General features: G+C 42.5%; 3 protein-coding genes across 3 annotated transcripts; 1 reads left to right on the top strand and 2 right to left on the bottom strand.

Annotated features, from left to right (window-relative positions):
• Positions 1-342: 342 nt before the first annotated feature.
• LOC311356962 (cytosolic 5'-nucleotidase 1A) lies at positions 343-3,546 on the top strand. The gene is made up of 6 exons (XM_084476829.1): positions 343-486; positions 579-704; positions 932-1,064; positions 1,401-1,523; positions 1,727-1,860; positions 2,321-3,546. The coding sequence occupies exons 1-6, from the start codon at positions 451-453 to the stop codon at positions 2,579-2,581; spliced, it is 813 nt and encodes a 270-aa protein (XP_084332955.1). The 5' UTR covers positions 343-450; the 3' UTR covers positions 2,582-3,546.
• A 1,150-nt stretch (positions 3,547-4,696) lies between these two features.
• On the bottom strand, positions 4,697-13,930 carry LOC311357824 (uncharacterized protein; the record flags this gene model as incomplete). Its single annotated transcript, XM_084477851.1, has 6 exons — positions 4,697-5,263; positions 8,372-8,452; positions 11,008-11,190; positions 12,358-12,453; positions 13,586-13,758; positions 13,909-13,930. The coding sequence occupies 6 exons, from the start codon at positions 13,928-13,930 to the stop codon at positions 4,697-4,699; spliced, it is 1,122 nt and encodes a 373-aa protein (XP_084333977.1).
• Positions 13,931-14,945: 1,015 nt separating this feature from the next.
• Positions 14,946-18,836, bottom strand: syt19 (synaptotagmin XIX; the record flags this gene model as incomplete). Its single annotated transcript, XM_084477953.1, has 8 exons — positions 14,946-15,250; positions 15,434-15,539; positions 15,648-15,767; positions 16,368-16,517; positions 16,802-16,993; positions 17,666-17,755; positions 18,454-18,512; positions 18,647-18,836. The coding sequence occupies 8 exons, from the start codon at positions 18,834-18,836 to the stop codon at positions 14,946-14,948; spliced, it is 1,212 nt and encodes a 403-aa protein (XP_084334079.1).

The following is an 18,836-nucleotide window of genomic DNA, read 5'->3' as shown; positions in this document are numbered from 1 at the left end:
ATGTAATCCAAGTAGGCCTATAGTGGTTTGGGTTAAATCGACACACGTATTTGCTCTATATAACCAGTAGATGTCAGCAAATACATGTTACAGTTTGAACTAAATTAACTAATCTTATGAGCGTGTACACCATCAACTAACCCCGATATTTATCATCGAATCAGCTATTATGTTTTCATCTACATTGTATTCAACACGACTGAACATAAATCACTCATCTCAACGATCTGAAGTTGCATTTTTTTTGTGAACTGTACCGGATGTTGTTATTTTAGTTCACTGCTAGCCTGCAACTAGCTTGACACACTCCTACCATAGCAACATCCGGTTTGAAGTTTGACATCTGGGGCTCAAAACAAAGTTTCTCGGGTCCTCTGTCGTAGATGTCACCGCAAGCCCAGTGAAGCAACCTTCTTTAAATCCTATCCGTCAGTGCTGTTAAGGAACAACATGGTTTCGACGGTGCTGAACACAGAAGTGGAGCAGGTAACGTTAAGGGGTCTTTAGCAGCTCAGGAAAGTTCTTACTCGGGGGCTCAGCCGAAACTGACCGAGTTATTGCACCATCTTCCTCCGCAGAAAGACCCGGCTCATTCCGTGGTGGTCGCCGTAGCGTCTCATGCTGTGTTCGAGGCAGCAGCCCCCGGAGGAGACGGACCGACCACAGCACCTTACGGCAGGGGAGCTGCATTCCCCTTCATCCAGGTGAGCCTCTCAGGTCTGGGCCCTGGTTTTGAAATCTGACACAACTCTGTACAACTTTATAATTAGGACCATGGAAGAGATGAAAGTATATTTAACGACAAAATGGTGCTGTGTAGTGCAACAGCAAATGTCTTTGTTGTAATGATTAGTTTGTTTTATTTAATTGAATTATTGTTGTTTTCTGAAACTTGATATTTTGCAACTACTATGTTTCGACACTTTCTCAGGCTATTCAACGAGTAAATGAAAGGCTTCTGGAGAAAAATCCGTCCGAGACACTGCTGTTTGACATCATTTTGATATCAACAGAAGAAGCAGAGGAGCATCAAACACGCAGCCTGCTTAGTTTAAAACATTACGGTGAACCATCACACAGATTCTGAAATAATCATTTCAATGAGCTCTTCCAGCAGCATCTAAAAAAATGTAATAATTATTTCCCTTTAAATATATTCAACAATTTGAATATATTTAAAGTGGTATTGAAATACCCCTTTAAATATATTCAACAATTTGAATATATTTAAAGTGGTATTGAAATAAACCAACTTCTTTCAGCTTCATTCAATAACTCTGCCCTCTATGTACTTAAGTTATGGTCTGGACAATGTAGGTCCAAATCCAATACTGGTGAATTGTGTCTGCTCTCCCAGCGGAAATGTTGTCTAACTGTATCTGTTCATTACTTCTAATCAGAGCTGGAAATCAGCAGACTATGTTTCTGCGCTGCACAGGATCTGGTAGAGGGTCTGCAATCCAACAATGTCAAGCTTTTCCTCTCGACGGACTCCAGTGACGTTTGGAAGGCCTCACAAGGAGGTTTGGCTCACCACCTTAGTCATACATTACAATTTCTGGGATTATTAGAAATAAATTAAATTATTGATGACTTAGACAAATAAGGTATTTTATGCATGTCTCATAACATGTCTCCTAAGTAAACAAATGTCCACAAATGCTGAGGGAATGCATGGATGCATAGACGGATGAATACATTAACCGTGCTGTGGTGTTGTGTGCAGGCATCGCAGGGGCTCAGGTCGTCCAGCAGACGGCGCTACACTCCACCGAGCAGCTCCGAGTTGGTTTCTATGGCAATGCAGAAGGCTTTCCGGATGACTGCACAGCCAGCCCCACGGATGTCCCAGATTATCAGGTATGATGGCTGGTGCAAGAGCATGGTACACCATATGTACTATGGCTAGATCGTTTTTTACTGTCTTTATTAGGCGCCAGGGTGTGCTCAGTGTTTCTACTTTATTTGAGAATGGACATTGCTTGGTCTCAGAAGTTTATACATATACAAGTTTAGACATATCAAAGGACTTTATATTTTTCAGTGCAAATCTGGATATGACCCATTCTTGAAAATGTTCCTTTGCTATATTATGCCTAAAGCACACAGAGCACAAATGTCGGCTTTTTAGCATGTTAACCTGCTAATGAGCCCAGATAGCGATCCCACATCTTTTACAGAAAATGCCCCCTTTAAATGTGCACCATTGAATGTAATGACATTAATGTAGTCATGGGCAGGTGGAGGTGCTGACTCCATCATCTTAAGCACACAGCCCTGATGTTTGCCCTTCTCCGCTCTCTCTCTCTCTCTCTCCCAGGAGCCCCTCAGGGAGTTCAGTGCTCTGGTAGGCAGGATGAGGCAGAGGTTCGGGTTGGAGGACAGCCCTCTGACCACCAGCCTGATCACCGGGCTGGGCACAAGGAACACGTGTCTTCAGGCCCTGAAGACGCTGCGCTCCTGGGGCCTGGCTGTGGATGAGGCCTACTGCTTGGCGGGGGCCCCCAAGGACCCCATCCTCTCCCTGGTCAAACCTCACATCCTCGTCACGGTCGGTCCACATTCTGCCCATGCTCCCTGACCACAGTGTCCACACGCTGGCGTTTCCTTCTGCTACATGACCGGTGGCCAAATTAATGTTACTTTTTGTTGTTAAATGCCACATAGATGGCAACTTTATTCAAATAGATAATGAATAAGTCTGTTTCCAAGGTCACGTGACACACTAGGTTACTTCAACTGCACTTGCCATACGATCCACTTAAAATGTGTCTTATCAAGATATCCCATTTTCAGCCAATTCTATAAAGATCACATTTTACGCCAACGTATTGTCCCTCACACTCAAATCCCTGGATGTGGTGGGTGCTGTGCGAGGCCGATTCCAATAATAATCGTGGAGTTGATTTTGTGAATTTCACAAACTAGCCCGAGTATTGGTCTTCAGCAGTTCTTTGTTTTTGATGAGAAATTAATAAACATAATGCAGGGTTGCTCATGATGCTCTTTTGGACAAATGTTAAGTAATATTTATGCACTATACATTTAAAGATTGCAGTTTGAAAAGAGTACTGGTGTTGGGAACCTCTTCGTGCTTCTCCTGTGTGATGGCTAAATCTATTACCCAGTCTTATTTATTTTTGATACAAAGTGTATCCATCTGTCTGGTCTACTTCCTGAAAGAGATAGTACCGTTTTTTTATTATAAAAGGAGATGTTTTTGTGTGTCTTTCGTCCTTTAAGGGATATTTAGTCACCTTAAAGTCCAAAGCATGGAGGAATACATTGTGATAATTAGTTGTATTAAAACTATAAAGAGGAAGGGATTGGAACACGTCTGGGGAGGAGGGCGCTGCGGCGTGTAGCTGTACGCTTCACTTTGTTCACCAGCTCTGGAATACTGGGACAAGACTTGGCAGAAGAGTACTTTTCATACAGCCTATTTTGTAGTTTTGTTAGTTCTGGCTACATAAAAAATATGCATGTATTGTTTTTTTTATACCTTAATTTGCCTCATGTACGACTCAAAGACAATAAACAACCTATAAAGAATGCTACGCCTTCATGAGTTCATGAGAAAACAAATATCCACAGTGGAGATGAGTGGCGGTGTGTTTTAGTCATATAAAGTGCAATAACTTTTGGAATGTTGAAACATGGCAATCTTTAGCCATGTGGGTGTGGCCACGATATAATGATTCCACTGTTGCCTTGGAAGCATATCTGTTATGATTCCACTGTTGCTATGGAAATGTGCAGTATTACCCAGTATGGAAAATCTGTATGACAGGTCCCCATCAATCAAATGTTATTTAATTTCACTGTCTTAAGTAAGACCCTCGATTGTGAATGTCCTTGGGAAGATGAAGACACAAACGGTGCTTGGAAACTTCTCCCATTTATATAACTGTGCTTAGTCTGTGGACTTAAGAACAGGGAAATGGTGTGGGTTACCGACTGCCATGTAACACATACAATCCATTTTAGTGACGCCATACGACGAGAGGATCAGTATTTGGCATGGGAGATGGCTCGACAAAGTCCATTTCTGTTAGATAAGAGTAATAAATTACTCTTATCTAAATAATCATGCCCCACATCTTGCAAACCAACATCCTTTATTACTTGCTGTATCTCCTTGTCCTTTAATATTTTCCTCTCACTAAATGCAAACTATAAAACAAGCAAAGTCAACATGCATTTCCCCGTCATGAATACAAGCATGGACGGCCGCTTTGGCCTTTCATAGGCTCCTGGTCCTTTGGGGCCCCTATTAATCCTACAGGGGCCAGTGTCTTGGAGAGCGCCCTAAAGACTTTGAAAATCTAAAAAAGATTGTAAATATATTTGTTAACTTTTATCATGTGGCAGTGTTTCACAACACATATTTAATATTTACATATTTACATAAAATAGACACGATTTACGTATTTTTTTGTTAGGATGTTCTCATGCCCGGCAGTTCAATATCATTCTGTGCCACAAGACTTCCCAAACATTTTCATCAAATCACAGAGACAACCCTCAACAAAGACAAAATTGCTGCTTCCGATTGGTTCAAATTTGTAACAAGGGATGGCCCAAACTGTCATGGGGTTGTCCCCACTGGATGATTTTAGTGCGTGAATCATCTTAAATGGTCAACGGTGTAATCATAAACAACCAGTTATTAAATTATTTCTGAATCAACCCTCTCCTACAGCTCTGACGTCACCATTTCATTATTTTCTGAATCCGACCCTGAATCTGAAGCCTTGACTCCCAAGCCGCTGTCCACGTCCACATCACCAAACAGAACTTTCCGTCTCGGCTTTGCGTCCTCTTCGTTTCCGCTGGAGGTCGATGCCCCGTCGTCTTCCTCGCCGTCCTGCTCGGCGTCCTGCTCCGTGTTGTCTGGGATGATGTGCACGTCCTCCTTGGCATCTGGCACGATGTCTTCCTTGAACCAGACGGACTTGTAGCCCTCCTCCGTGCGCCTCTCCTTGGTCAGAATGGGCTTCACCTCCTTCTCGCTGTCCTCTCCGTCCATGTCCACCGTGCTGCCGTCTTCTTCAGGCAACATGGCCAGGAGGGTTGCTGCAGACTTCATAATGGTGTCTTCTGTGGCTGTGTTTCTAGCCATGGTGGACGCGGTCTCTGCACTCATCTTGCGTCTGACCTCCGCGGGACTGGCCGGCCCCGTGCTGTCCGAGTCTTCGTCCTTCTTGAAAGCTTCATTGGTGTACTGGACGCCGTCGTTGGGACCCCCTGGACCTCGACCGAGCTGCAGGGGCCAACATCAAATCGTTAAAAAGAGAGAGAGAAAAGACTGGGAACTATTTAACAATGCAATATGTTCAGGATTTCAGTGAGGATTGTTTTTGTACTTGACAGGAATTGGTGGACACAAGAACTCACAGCACTTCGGAAAACACTGGCTTCGGAAAGTTTCCCCCAGGCTGCTTTTCCGTTCTGGACACGATAAACCAAGTATCCAATGATTCCAAGAGATATGAATAATAAAATGCCAAGGGTGGCTCCAAGGGCCGCCATTTCTGTTGCACCGTATCTGCCAGTTCCACCTGCATGTAAAAGAGCAACAAAAGCAGCTCCTCATGATCAATGGTTTGGGAACACTTTACAATAAGGTTACATTCATTTACCATTAACTAACATTAGTAGAGCAGATCATATGAGCGGCCATAATATAATGTATAAATGAAGTGCTTAGTTCACATGAACACCATTAGTAAATATGAACACCATTAATTGATTATTAACAATTAGTTTGTTGTTAATCACTGCATCGTTAACTAATGTTAATTAATGGTTCATTAATACCTTTATCTTAAAGTGTTACCAACGTTATCTAAGGAAACCATGTCGATTGGAATTAGAACAAAGAGTTGCCGCAAGCGAGTTATTTGCTGGCTGATTGTAAAAAAGAGCTAGGCTTTCTCTCTTTATTACTCTTGAATTTGATTAGTGCCATTGGGAATGATCGAATCGATTTTCCTCCCTTTCAGACGTGCTACCTGGGTGAGAAGGTGTTGAGCTGGCAGTTGAAACACTGCCTTGAGTTGTCATGCTGGCATCAGTAGCAATACTGTCTAGAGTAGACCCAGTGGGACTAGAAGTAGGAATGGATGTCATACTGGAATCGGTTTGAGGTGCAGAGCTAGTGGCTGGAGCCAAACTTGTGGTTGGCTGCCCTGCAGGAGAGCAAAGTGTTTGTACCTCAATAGTCATTTTTGGTCTTCCTGACACCAACATATCCTCCATTAAACCATATTACTTTATGTATTGATGTGTACACAAATACCCGAAAGACATCTATATATATCTTCAATAAATTCCAGGATACCATGGGTGATAAAATATATAGGCAGGCACGTGAGGAGGGGGGGGCTAAATCCTAATTGATAGTCTATGTGATGTGCTGTTACTGACAGCCATGCAATTTATAGTTGTCGTTTTGCTGTAACGATGCGCTGGACATTTTTTGCCAAAACCATGGGGTCACTGGACCAACATGGTTAAGCTGCTATTTCCACAGGAAAGGATCTCTGTGTCTGTGTTTCAATTGGTCCACTTGTGCCCTATGGAGGGCACTTCTTAGGCTGTCATCATTTTGTATTGTTTAGTTAAATGTTTATAGTATAAATCTAGTTCCTGTAGGGTTTGTACATCGAGAGGCCACATTCCAATGACCGACTCCATTGAGGAAGTAGAGAAGCATAGGCATGTTGTTATTATTGGTGTTTTGATCATTGTTTAGTAATTAATGGTGAAATTATTTGTCGTTATGGTTTAACGTTCGAAACGGTTACAGCGTTTCTCATGCAATCTATTTACGTTGATTTGGGATTTTACATTATGATTATGAGTATTATATTATTAAGACATGTTAGTTTTATATAGCGCTTTTCAAAAACTCAAAGATGCTTTACAATGCACAAGCACACAGGGGTGGTCGGGGGAGGGGGTGCTAAGAGAAGGCAGTAGAGAGCAGATGGGTCCTTATATAGTGCACTACCTAATACCCATAATGCACCTTCAAATAAGTGTACAACTGATGCACACTTATTACCGCACTATATTCAATGATGCACAGTGGTTTTTATTGTCATCAGATCTTTTCAATAGAAACTTGTCTTATCACAACACATGACGCTGACAGATTTCAGGCATATCTAAATCATGTCTAAATCTTTCCTAATTCTCAGACTTACTTGTTCTCTTAATATATATAGTTTTCACCATATAGGGAATGAGGGAAGTGATCAAATTCAAACATATCCCATGTTCTTATCAAACATGGCATCCGATATCTTTGGAAAGCGTGGACACTATCTCCTTCCATGAATTGGCCAACATTTGAGCAACTCTGTTCCTCTTTGCATAGGGCTCATAAACCTCACACAGAACAGTTCACACAAACGCTCCTCAAATACATCCATAATGGATAGATAACTACAACTCAAGGGTAGGAAGTAAAAATGCCATGCCCATGTGCAGTTCATGCATGTCGCCTCTGAATCAGGCTTCAGGGAGCCTGAGCACCTGCCCTTTGCCCATAGAGGTCCAGAGTTCCCCCTTTCTACCTAACCACTGAATGCGTATTTTGGTTCCATGTGCTCCTTTCTAATTTCAGTACAACCTACCCTGCTAAAGGTCTTTCCATAGGTCTGTTGAAAGCATTGTGGCACATTTGAGATTATTTGTAACAACATCCAATCAGAATAATTTTGCCTCCAAGACCCCTTGCAGCATGCAGCATTAGAATAAGCATTCATCATTACATTAGGAATCTGGTGGCTGAATCTTAAAAAATCGTCAATTGTCCTACCTGACGTCACTTCTACCTTCACTTCGGCTGTTATTACATCCCCAATTGCAGTGTCCTTTGCTTCCACCTAGGAATGTACAAGCCAGGTAGTATAATATCTCAAACCCAGTACAACCGGTCCATTCAACTGAGTTTAGTCTTATTAAGTTCATGGTCTGGATTAGCTCACCTGTAGGGAAACGGCACCCAATGGGGAGTCCTTCATCAAGAACAAGTTATGCCCTATTATTGAGAAATTGCTGCTTCCAATGATTGTATACTCGATGTCAGGATTCACCCCCTGCAATAGAAGACATAGACTTTAAGTCAGGCCTACGGATCTAGTTGTTAGAAATATGCTCTGTTCTGAAGGGAACACCAAAGATGATTCAGAATCATCAACAAACAAGAAGAAATGTTTCAAAAAGTTTGAGCTTTGCTCTATTTTACCCCAATGAAGTCTTTATCTGTAGCCCGGATAATCAGGGGTGTATTGTCACTTTGGTTAAAAACCATGGAGCCCAAGCCAGAGACAACGCCACTGTATGGACCCCCCTCGAATACTGGCGCGTGCAGACTCTTGGGTACAACCCGTATTGTGACTGTTGTCGTGGCAAATTGGAAGCTATTGTCGCTTTGTGCAGCCTGCAAATGAAGAAAACACTAGGGTTTGTCGGTTGTTCAAATTGCTGACGGTAAAAAATGTAAGTATGTAGCTTAATGTTTACAGTGAGGCTAGACTAAAAGAAAATCTCATATTTGCTTTAATTGACCATGCTCCATAGCCCTATATGTGAGCATTATGAACGCACTTAAGGCCTCAGTGAGCAGTTTGAACCATGTATGAACACACTGCAGGCTATAGTGAGCAGTATGAACCATGTATGAACACACTACAGGCTATAGTGAGCAGTATGAACCATGTATGAACACACTACAGGCTATAGTGAGCAGTATGAACCATGTATGAACACACTGCAGGCTATAGTGAGCAGTATGAACCATGTATGAACACACTGCAGGCTATAGTGAGCAGTATGAACCATGTATGAACACACTACAGGCTATAGTGAGCAGTATGAACCATGTATGAACACACTACAGGCTATAGTGAGCAGTATGAACCATGTATGAACACACTACAGGCTATAGTGAGCAGTATGAACCATGTATGAACACACTACAGGCTATAGTGAGCAGTATGAACCATGTATGAACACACTACGCATCAGATTAAAAACAGTATTTAGGAGGTTTTGTAAAGCAAGAGAGATTAAATGAATGGCACCCTTATTGGTGTTGTAACACACACATATACAGATAGAATCTAATAGAATTGTAGGTCTTCTTTTACCATGACACTGAGGATGATTGGGCCGGGGGCGTCCACTGCTCGCCTCATTGTAATGTTTCCACTGCTCTCATCGATCTGGAACAGATCTTCTGGGTTTCCTGAAAAACATGCAAAGGAAAGGATCTGTCAAAACAGCTGGCAACGTTCAATACACAAGTGTAACAAGGAAATACATTGAATAACTTAATATAATATTGAATCACTTTTCTGGAATATCTAAAGCCTGATGAGTTTAACACAGCATTCGTGGCCACTCGGAACGTGTGTGTGTCTGTGTGGGGGGGGCGGGGGGGGCATATTGCGGTTCAGTGTTGATTACAAACAATATACGCAGCCGTTTAGGCTTACTTTAGAAACGTATTAAGATGACAGGAGAGGAACACTGGCTAGATAATTTAGTCTGTAAAATAATGTTGGATTCCGCATATTGCTGTAATCAGAGTGAAATATGAACAATACAAACACATATTGCATTATAATTGCAATTGTATTATGACTTCAACAACAACACTTTTATTATAATTGAATTCCCATTAACGATGAAGGTGGCCATGTTTCCATGTTTGAAATTGTAACTGACTTCAATTCAGTAACGTGTCGGATCTCTGCAATGAGGGGTTTTGACCTGTAGTTACGAGGTTAGTTCATTTTTATCAAGTCAAAGCTTGTTTCTTCAGCGTTGTCTTAAATGGTGTAAAATCTGGTTTAACGGACGTTTCACTTTCTTTTGCTTCATATTTGTTTTGATCAATCAAGTTGATGGGGTGGGATCTCTAGGCCTCTTATGCAAACATCAAGAAAGACTCCAGCAGTACGCTGGGAAACCAAGCCAGCATGAGCTAAAACATCATGGTCGGATCACTAACTTTCTTAGACAAAGTGTTAAAGTTTCAAATCAACACCATGTAGAATGGCAGCTGTATAAGTGTATGAAAGAGTGGTGCAGAAACGTATTTCTTCATGATTTGCATGCCACTGAAGGGCTTATTAATATCATGAAGCCTAATGTCCAGGTACCTTACCACTTAAAATTGAGTACTTCATTATTGCGTTAATTCCATTATCACCATCCACAGCATAAAGTGGTCCTGGCTCCAAAGTTAAGGCATCCACCTGTATAAAGAAAGACGCACAAATCGATCAGAATGTTTGTTGTAGGCAAAGCTACAACAAATAAATAACTGCTGAACCAACAAACAACCATTATTGTACATCAATATTTCATATTCTTCCCTAGAGATCATCAAACCTAATAATCCGTAGCAGAATAAAACTTGTATTCAAGTTTGTACAAATTGTCGGAAGTAAGACTGATGGTTAAATTCATGGTTAATTTCAAAGGCAGAATAATATATACTTTTAAGTAAGTTTAAAAAAGTATTATTTGTATACATTAGCAGCATCATCACCATGAGATTCCATTCTTTCTCATCTACAGCTTCTGCACTGTACAATGCTGTACCACCTGACATCAAGTCGATCCCAACCCTGAACAAGTTCAAGGCAGCACTTGATAGCTTTCTCCATTTGTTTCCTGACACTGACCTCCTACCCCTGGCTACACTGGGGCAAACGGAAATTCTCTGTTGGAGTTGGCTGGTAGCAAGAGTCAATAATTGCTATCTACAAGAACAGTGGCGGTGGAGATACTCAATATCTTGGCCTGGGCGATTCAGCTCGAAACCTACCCTAGGTACCCTAGGTAGGTATTTGAGTTTGAGTGATGCCAGTTAGGCCTATCTTCTAGCTACCATGCTAGCCTGTACTGTCCTTGTGGTTGTGGCTACCTGTTGCTCTGTAGCGCTCACACACTGCTATCATGTAATCTCATTTGGGTTGTGGCTACCTGTTGCTCTGTAAGGCTCACACTGCCTTGGTAACCATAGCTCTGGCAGATTTTACTGTGTCCAACACTGATCTCAGAACATGGCTGGAACCAGGGGGGTCTGTTGTCATCATCAGTGATTGTAACCATGATGGTGGTGCTGGCGGTGAAAGACTGGACACCTGGGGTGGGCTCTTCTATGTCCTTAAAAGAGTGAGAAGATACGAGAAACGTTGAGGAAGTTGGTGTTGTTGTTGGGCTCGTCTCCCTGGAGGTGCTGGAGGCAGTAGCTCTAGGCAGAGGGCCACCTGTGCTCTGTTGGACCGTTGCCCCCACACACCCTGAGGGATATGAACATGTTATAGTTACACTGTGATTAACAGTTTCTCCTGGCATCGCAATGCAGATGTGGATGAGTGGCACATTGTGTAACAGCATCTCAATGGCTGAGATATTGGGACCAGGTTTTATTCATTCTTTCTATGCAGCATGCACCTCTGTGGTTGAAGGTGATGTCAAACTGCAATATTTGATGTTTTCTTCAAATAACAAACATGAATGGAAAGGTGATTTGCCTTTTTTTAGCTTTTTTGTTACATGTTAAAAGAAAAATACAATGTATTATAAGTAAATTGTCCTTTTTATTGGCTGAACTCCTCTATAGCTCATCGGCTGCTTTATCCTCTGTTTTATTACTTTGTATAGCCTTGTATATTGTCTTCTTCTTGCTTCAGTCTTAAATGTGCTCTCTAGTTATAATATATCCATGTTATATGGTTGTTGGGCCTGTTTATCCTGCACCAATCTAACACTTTTTGACTTTGTACATTTTATTGATTGTGAGTTCTTACCCGAGCGTAAAGTGTTAGTTTCACACTTTTAATTACATCATAATCCAGATCTCTTTTCACTACAATTCTTGCGCTGTTAGGATTTTGCAATCCAAATCCTACGTCCTGCGTGAAAGAAAAAAGGGAGAACTCTCATCATGTGTTAATGTAACAAATTATGTTGATTATTAAGTTCAATAAAAGAAGCTCCTACTGGGTCTGTGATTAGATTGTAGAAAAGTAAAGGTGAGTCCTTGTCAGTGGCGTCGTAAGTCCCAACAATGTCGTCCACAGGGGTAAACTTTAAGAACAAGAAGTTCCCGTTAGGGCATTTGTGACAGACAGATGCAGACACATACATCTCCATGAATAGAGAGACAGAAATAATCCTAGAAACAAAGAAGTCGTCCTAAATAACTGCTAGTGAAAAATCTATTTTATTAATTTAAACAAATCATGTGCTTCTACGGACACAGATTTCACAATGTTATACGACTAAGGTGCTTCTCTGATATGAATCTTTGAAAGATGGTTGGCTCACCTCTTTCACGTTGAGAGTGTACAAGTTCTGTGGAAACGTAGGGCCCTCATCGTTCACGTTCTCTACAAAGACTATAACACGGATGTCGATGTTGAACTAAAACAGAGGAAGACATCATTACCCCACGACCACTCACACACCCATGACACTTATAACACGGGAATTCTTATGCTATTTGTAATCTGCATCTTTCAAGAAAGCATAGACATTGTATTTTGCTTTATAATCTATTTTCATATACGTCAACTAACACACTTTTTTGAGTCATCAAATGATGATGTTTTTCACTATTTCACATGAGGAAGTGTTCAAAGAATAAATATATCAATAGGTATATATATATATATATATATATACCTATTGATATATATATACCTATTGATATATATATATATATATATATATATATATATATATATATATATATATATAGGTAAACATATATATAGAGAGAGAGAGAGAGAGAGAGAGAGAGAGAGAGAGAGAGAGAGAGAGAGAGAGAGAGAGAGAGAGAGAGAGAGAGAGAGAGAGAGAGAGAGAGAGAGAGAGAGAGAGAGAGAGAGAGAGAGTACCAAGTACTGTAAGTACTTGGTAGGTGTGATGTTGTTCCTCTTACCCCTGGATTGGTTGTGTCCGTGCATCGAATAAACATTATGTATTGAGGTTCACCTGCCTACCAAAACAAATGCATGTAAAAACATATAACTCTAATCAGAATTAACATTTAATAAACAATATATATATATAGAGGTTCTCTTCTCTACCAAAACAAATGCATGCAAAAACATATTACTATAATCAGAATTCATATTTAATAAACATCAATAGACATTTAACACTTTCTACATACATAAGAATATAGCCATTAACAACAAAGTTCTGTTTCAGACTCACAGCAAACCAATTTTTTCCAGTATATAATGTTAAGATTTAAAAGTATATTACTTCCCATTCCAATCTGCCCATGCTCTTATTTTCATTGTGGCCGTTACTTTTGTTTAAACTGATTTGAAATGGCAATATACAAAATAATAATATGACCTGTCCAGCACTTCAATCTACATGTGTCAAGAGAACCTGCAACGTGTCTTCACACATTAAATGGATTTAGAGAGAAAATCAATCACTGGGTTGATTTGGCAAAGGAGGGGGAGGGCTTTTATTTAACACACTTCAAATCAATGCCAACCCATTTCATGGTTTCAATGACTATTTATTCCATTTATACCTCATAGTCCAATGCCCTGGTCACTTTCATTTGGTCTCCCTCGATGATGAATGGGTTGTCAGCTGGAGGATTATGGAATGCCAGAGTGACTTCTGGGTTGAGCTTCTGGATGGTGGTAACAACAATTCCAATCTCGTTGTTTTCTGCTACAGTTCCATCGGGAGCACTGCATACTGTGGGAGACAAACACACCTAGACGCTACAAGACTATACAAGTAGCTATGTTTTATGGTTGACAATATTTAAATAGGCTGTAAGGCTATAGGCTATAGGCTTTATCCATGAAAGTTAAACCTCATTGAGGTTAAAAAATGAATACTTACGGTCTTGTGCTTGGCCCAACATCGGAAACACCAGCATAAGAAACAGTATATTCCTCAAAGCAAATTGCAGCCCCATGTTGTTTAACTGTGTGTCAGCTCCGGGGCTGTGCAAGGAGAGAGGGGGACCAGACAGCACTTATGGTGCCCTGCAGAGATGGAGCTGTCTGGTCAATACCTCAGACCTTTGGTCCCAGGGTGGATCTACTGCTTTATGGGAAGTCATTTACATGCCCTGGACTTTGACCTGCTCATAAACACATGGACACACAATGCCTCCACATTATGGTGGTTGTAAAATAATCTTTATTAATAACAACAAATACACAATTCAACGATGTACACACAGTGCCAACCAGGCAGCCAGCAAGCTAGCATTTACAAGAAGATCCCTGATCAACATCACACACAGAAGTAGGGAATTCTAGATCTTCCAGATTGAGATTTGCACTTAAGTCTCCAGTCAATTATTAAACTTGATGTCTAAGGTGGGTAGTATATGTTGAAAGGGTAACTATGGTATAGATTGAGCTGTGTGAAGTTTATATGAGTAGTAGACTATATATCCAGGAGTTGGGTGCAGCTTACTATAGACCGTAGGGAGAACCAGTGGTCAACCAACCAAAATAACTTAGTGGAATACAACAGTTAATTATGTTAATTATTATACAGACCTGGCACAGGGTGCACCTTAATGTGTTGAATTCAGGGAAAAAAGTCACTGCTAATGACATGTCATGTCCAGAGATACCTCTCCAGCCTTGAGCATCAGCAAGAGCCTGAGCTGCACCGCTTCACATCTCTGAATCTCTGTTCTTTCGCAACAAAAACCTTAACTACCACCCACCACCTCAAAGTCATCCTATTTGATATAAAACTTTTCTAAGAGTGCATCGTTTTTCTTCAATATATATCTGGGAAGCACTTGTGTTGTGTCCCAGTGGAGCGTGGAGCCCAGGCAGCGTTGTTTATACTCTTGATGGTCTTTGGGAACGGTCTTTGATGCTTTCTCACGTTCTCACGTTTAATTCAGCCTCAGCTTAGATCAGCAGCTGATGCCACATGGCGATTGGCTGGCGTACGGAGTGCATCATCAAGGTCCAGTGGAGGTCCTCTGCCCTCCGGTCCTTCCCCAGGGTCAGCTGACCCACCAGATGCTTGTGTCTCCTGTTGGCGTCTGTCTCGTATACGGATAGCGCAATGCTGCACTCCTGTGGCGGGAACTCTTGTAGGGAGAACATGAGGACCTGATTGAACACTGTCACCTGGCACTGGTGGACAGCAGTCGTCTTCTGGTGGCGTAGCTTGGACTGGTCGCACCGCACACTGATCCGGGCATGCAGAGCTGTCAATCAAAGACAGACAGCATGAGAAGACTAAAGGAAGTGCTCCTTTGCCTTTTTGTTTTGTTGTTTTGTTTTGTGTGGATGTGGTGTGTTAAACACACAGAGAAACACACACACTTTGTCAATCATTTTTGATGCCTTGGGAAGCGCTACACAAATGATTCTTATTATTGTTGTGTTACCAGTATCTGAGTCCGTCTGCAGCGTTCTGATCTTGAGCACTCCGACCTCTAACCTCTGGGCAGCGGGAAGGAACCTCAAGGAGAGCAGAACCTGTCCTACCGGGTCCTGGGGACACAGAGACCCCTGCAAAGTCACCCCGCTGTCGTCTGGCGTCTGACCGAGAGCCTTTTTGAGGTGAAGAGTATGTAGAAAGTCTAAAGATGTGTGTGTCACCTTCTGTGGTGTCCGCAGAGGCTCTTGTAGTTCCAGAGGATAGGACATGTCCAGATGTCTCAAGGGAACCCTCACCTCTCCCAAGACCATGTGTCGAGAGAAGCTGTCAAAGTCTTTAACCTGTCTCACAGACCGACATGAACACAAGGACACGTGCATGGGAATATTTAGTGATCATATGTCTTGAGCAGCCTTTTCTCCAAATACACACCTTTTCATGTGTATTATTTACGTCTTGCACCAATGCCATCTGTCATACAGAATGTATCAGGAGTGTATCTATTTAGCCTTGGAATTTCTTTGTAAGTCTATAATGGATTGAAACAAATTCTTAGATGATCAGTTTGTACTAGTAACCGAGTAACATCCGGTTATTCTACAAATCTTACCAATGTTGTCATTCTTTCATATGATCAAATAAGACAATTTGATCATTAACACTAGATTCAGATTCATTTTGCACTTTTAGTTTAGTTTTTCCATTTACTTTTACTTATTGTGCATGAATCGCACTGTTGAAATGATAAACCTGCACCGTGCACATTTTTTGCAAATCTTAACGGCTTGAGTTGTAGCTCCAGCAAAAGTGGACCAAACCATTTATAGAGAAAAATTCCCTGGATGAATGGACGTGTTTAAGAAAAGTGACATAGTGCCGGTTTAAGTCAAACCAAGGCCAGCTGCCTCCCAGCTGGGCGGGGGCGGGGCTGGGCCTCCTACCTCCATGCGGAGCGTGACGCGAGGGAGGTCCTGCTGCCGCAGCAGAGCACAGCTGAACTGCTCTCCGAACAGAGGGCTGCAGCTGTCCCTCACGATGCGCGTGTGCCACTCCTGCAGCACGGAGCGCAGGGCGGGCTGCTCCCCCTCACCCTGAGAGGAGAGCAGGACACACACGTTGGGGCAGGAGGATCACATGAGCCCTCGCTGGAGGATAGCGCTCTGGGAAATGTGATGTTATGAGAATCTCTCTGAAAATCCTTCCTCATTCATTACGTTGTACTTGTAGTACTTTGTGTTTGTAGTACTTTGTAGTGCTTCTCAGTTTTCACTGCTTGTAATTGTTAACCTGCATCCTTTCCATTGCTTCGTAAAATCCATGATAAATAATCATCTTGATCTCTGCTGAAGGGCCATAACAACTCAAAAGCTCTGACCTTCTCATTCATCAACGACCCCTTCAGCTCCTGGTTCTCCTGCTCCGCCCACATCAGCCTCACCCTGATGAAGGGGTGTGGTCTGTGGGCCTGGCTCCGCCTCTGTAGCTCCTCCGCCTGCAGGATGGTGACCACCAGGCGGGACGGCAGCGGCTCATAGAACAGTGAGAAGCGCAGCGACCCGGTGACCTGCTGGTCCAGAGGTCTCTTTAGCTAACAGTGTGAGGGGCAGTGACCTGCTGGTCCAGAGGTCTCTTTAGCTAACAGTGTGAGGGGCAGTGACCTGCTGGTCCAGAGGTCTCTTTAGCTAACAGTGTGAGGGGCATTGACCTGCTGGTCCAGAGGACTCTTTAGCTAACAGTGTGAGGGGCAGTGACCTGCTGGTCCAGAGGTCTCTTTAGCTAACAGTGTGAGGGGCAGTGACCTGCTGGTCCAGAGGTCTCTTTAGCTAACAGTGTGAGGGGCATTGACCTGCTGGTCCAGAGGACTCTTTAGCTAACAGTGTGAGGGGCAGTGACCTGCTGGTCCAGAGGTCTCTTTAGCTAACAGTGTGAGGGGCAGTGACCTGCTGGTCCAGAGGACTCTTTAGCTAACAGTGTGAGGGGCAGTGACCTGCTGGTCCAGAGGACTCTTTAGCTAACAGTGTGAGGGGCAGTGACCCGGGGTGGTGCAGGTTTCAGAGGGGCTCTTTAGCTAAGTGAAGCACTTTGAGACGCTTTTATTCACTGCAGCATTTCAAATTATGTAACATGTGTAAAATGTGAACGTATTTTTCATGGCAACAAATGTTAATCCTCATTCATGACACTTTGAGAAAAAAAATCCAAGGTATTCAGGAAATAATCCCAATATCACAACAATCACCTCCTCGCTGGGCTCTTCCAGCTCCCTGGTAGCGCCCCCTTTCAGGGTGGGGGGGTGATTCAGAGTCCTCCTCCGGCCCGGCCTTCCATTCTCCACACAACACAAGCACATTTGATCCTTGATAACACAGCATTGTTGAATACCTGAGTCTGATCGGTCAATAACCTTCAAAGTGTGTGCATTATTTTCAAATAATGAAATACCACTGCCTTTTGACGGTTTCCAAATCATTGCGCTCCAAAGTTTAGTCTACCTTATTCCTTACATATTTATTTATGTTGGCTGTTCTTGTATGTGTCTAACAAATTGTCAGATGTCAGACATGATGCAAAGTCCATAGATGCCTCCCTTGACCTAGTTAGTGGCAATAAATATATAGGCACCTCAATAAACCCAGCTGACAGACATACACACGATCTCTCACACTCTCACACACAGACACCTCACATAGGTATTTGTGTAACTCAGCTCTGGAGGAACCTGAATATAACATACATATATTCAACATATTCAATTTTTGTTTTGTTCCAATAATCTCAAAGCCAAAAATAGAAAAGCTGAGCACATTCAACTATTTTACTACTTTGCTTTCTGGTGTGTCCCTGTCTTGTACACCCTTTTATCTTATAAGATAAGCATATGCAAAATAGGTGCTTGTGTTAATAATTTCAAATATTTTAATCCCCACCCCCCAGACTGGCTGCATGTCCTGCTGTATGCAATGTGCTCACCCTAACCCCAACCTCAACCCAAACCCTGACTTCAACCCAAAACCATACCCATCTTACCAAAGCTCTCGACCCCACCAAGAAGCTGGCAGCTGTGTGTGATTCTGGGTAGTCATAACCTAGAACACACAGACAGAATAAACGACAGAATCGGTCTGAACTCTGTTCCATTACCTTAGAGGCTTACATGTAGTGTCTCACTGAGGTGTGTGTTTAGCTCCCTGCGATTGCCCCTCTATATGTGAATACCTACTTGTCTCTTGCGTGGCGTTGGTCTGTGTGCAGCATCTGAAGATCTGCCACAGGAAGATGGCGAAGGCCAGCAGCAGTAGCAGCCCAGAGACGCCCAGGACGCAGTACTTGACCAAATCTGGGAAGGGCATGTTCTGCAGACCCAGGTGTTTGACCCCCAGCATGTCGGTATACTCTATGATCACTGCCAT

This window comes from Micromesistius poutassou (assembly GCF_964030765.1).
Source record: "Micromesistius poutassou genome assembly, chromosome: 13".
In the NCBI taxonomy this organism is placed as follows: domain Eukaryota; kingdom Metazoa; phylum Chordata; class Actinopteri; order Gadiformes; family Gadidae; genus Micromesistius; species Micromesistius poutassou.
This window is presented reverse-complemented; position numbering and strand designations above follow the sequence as displayed.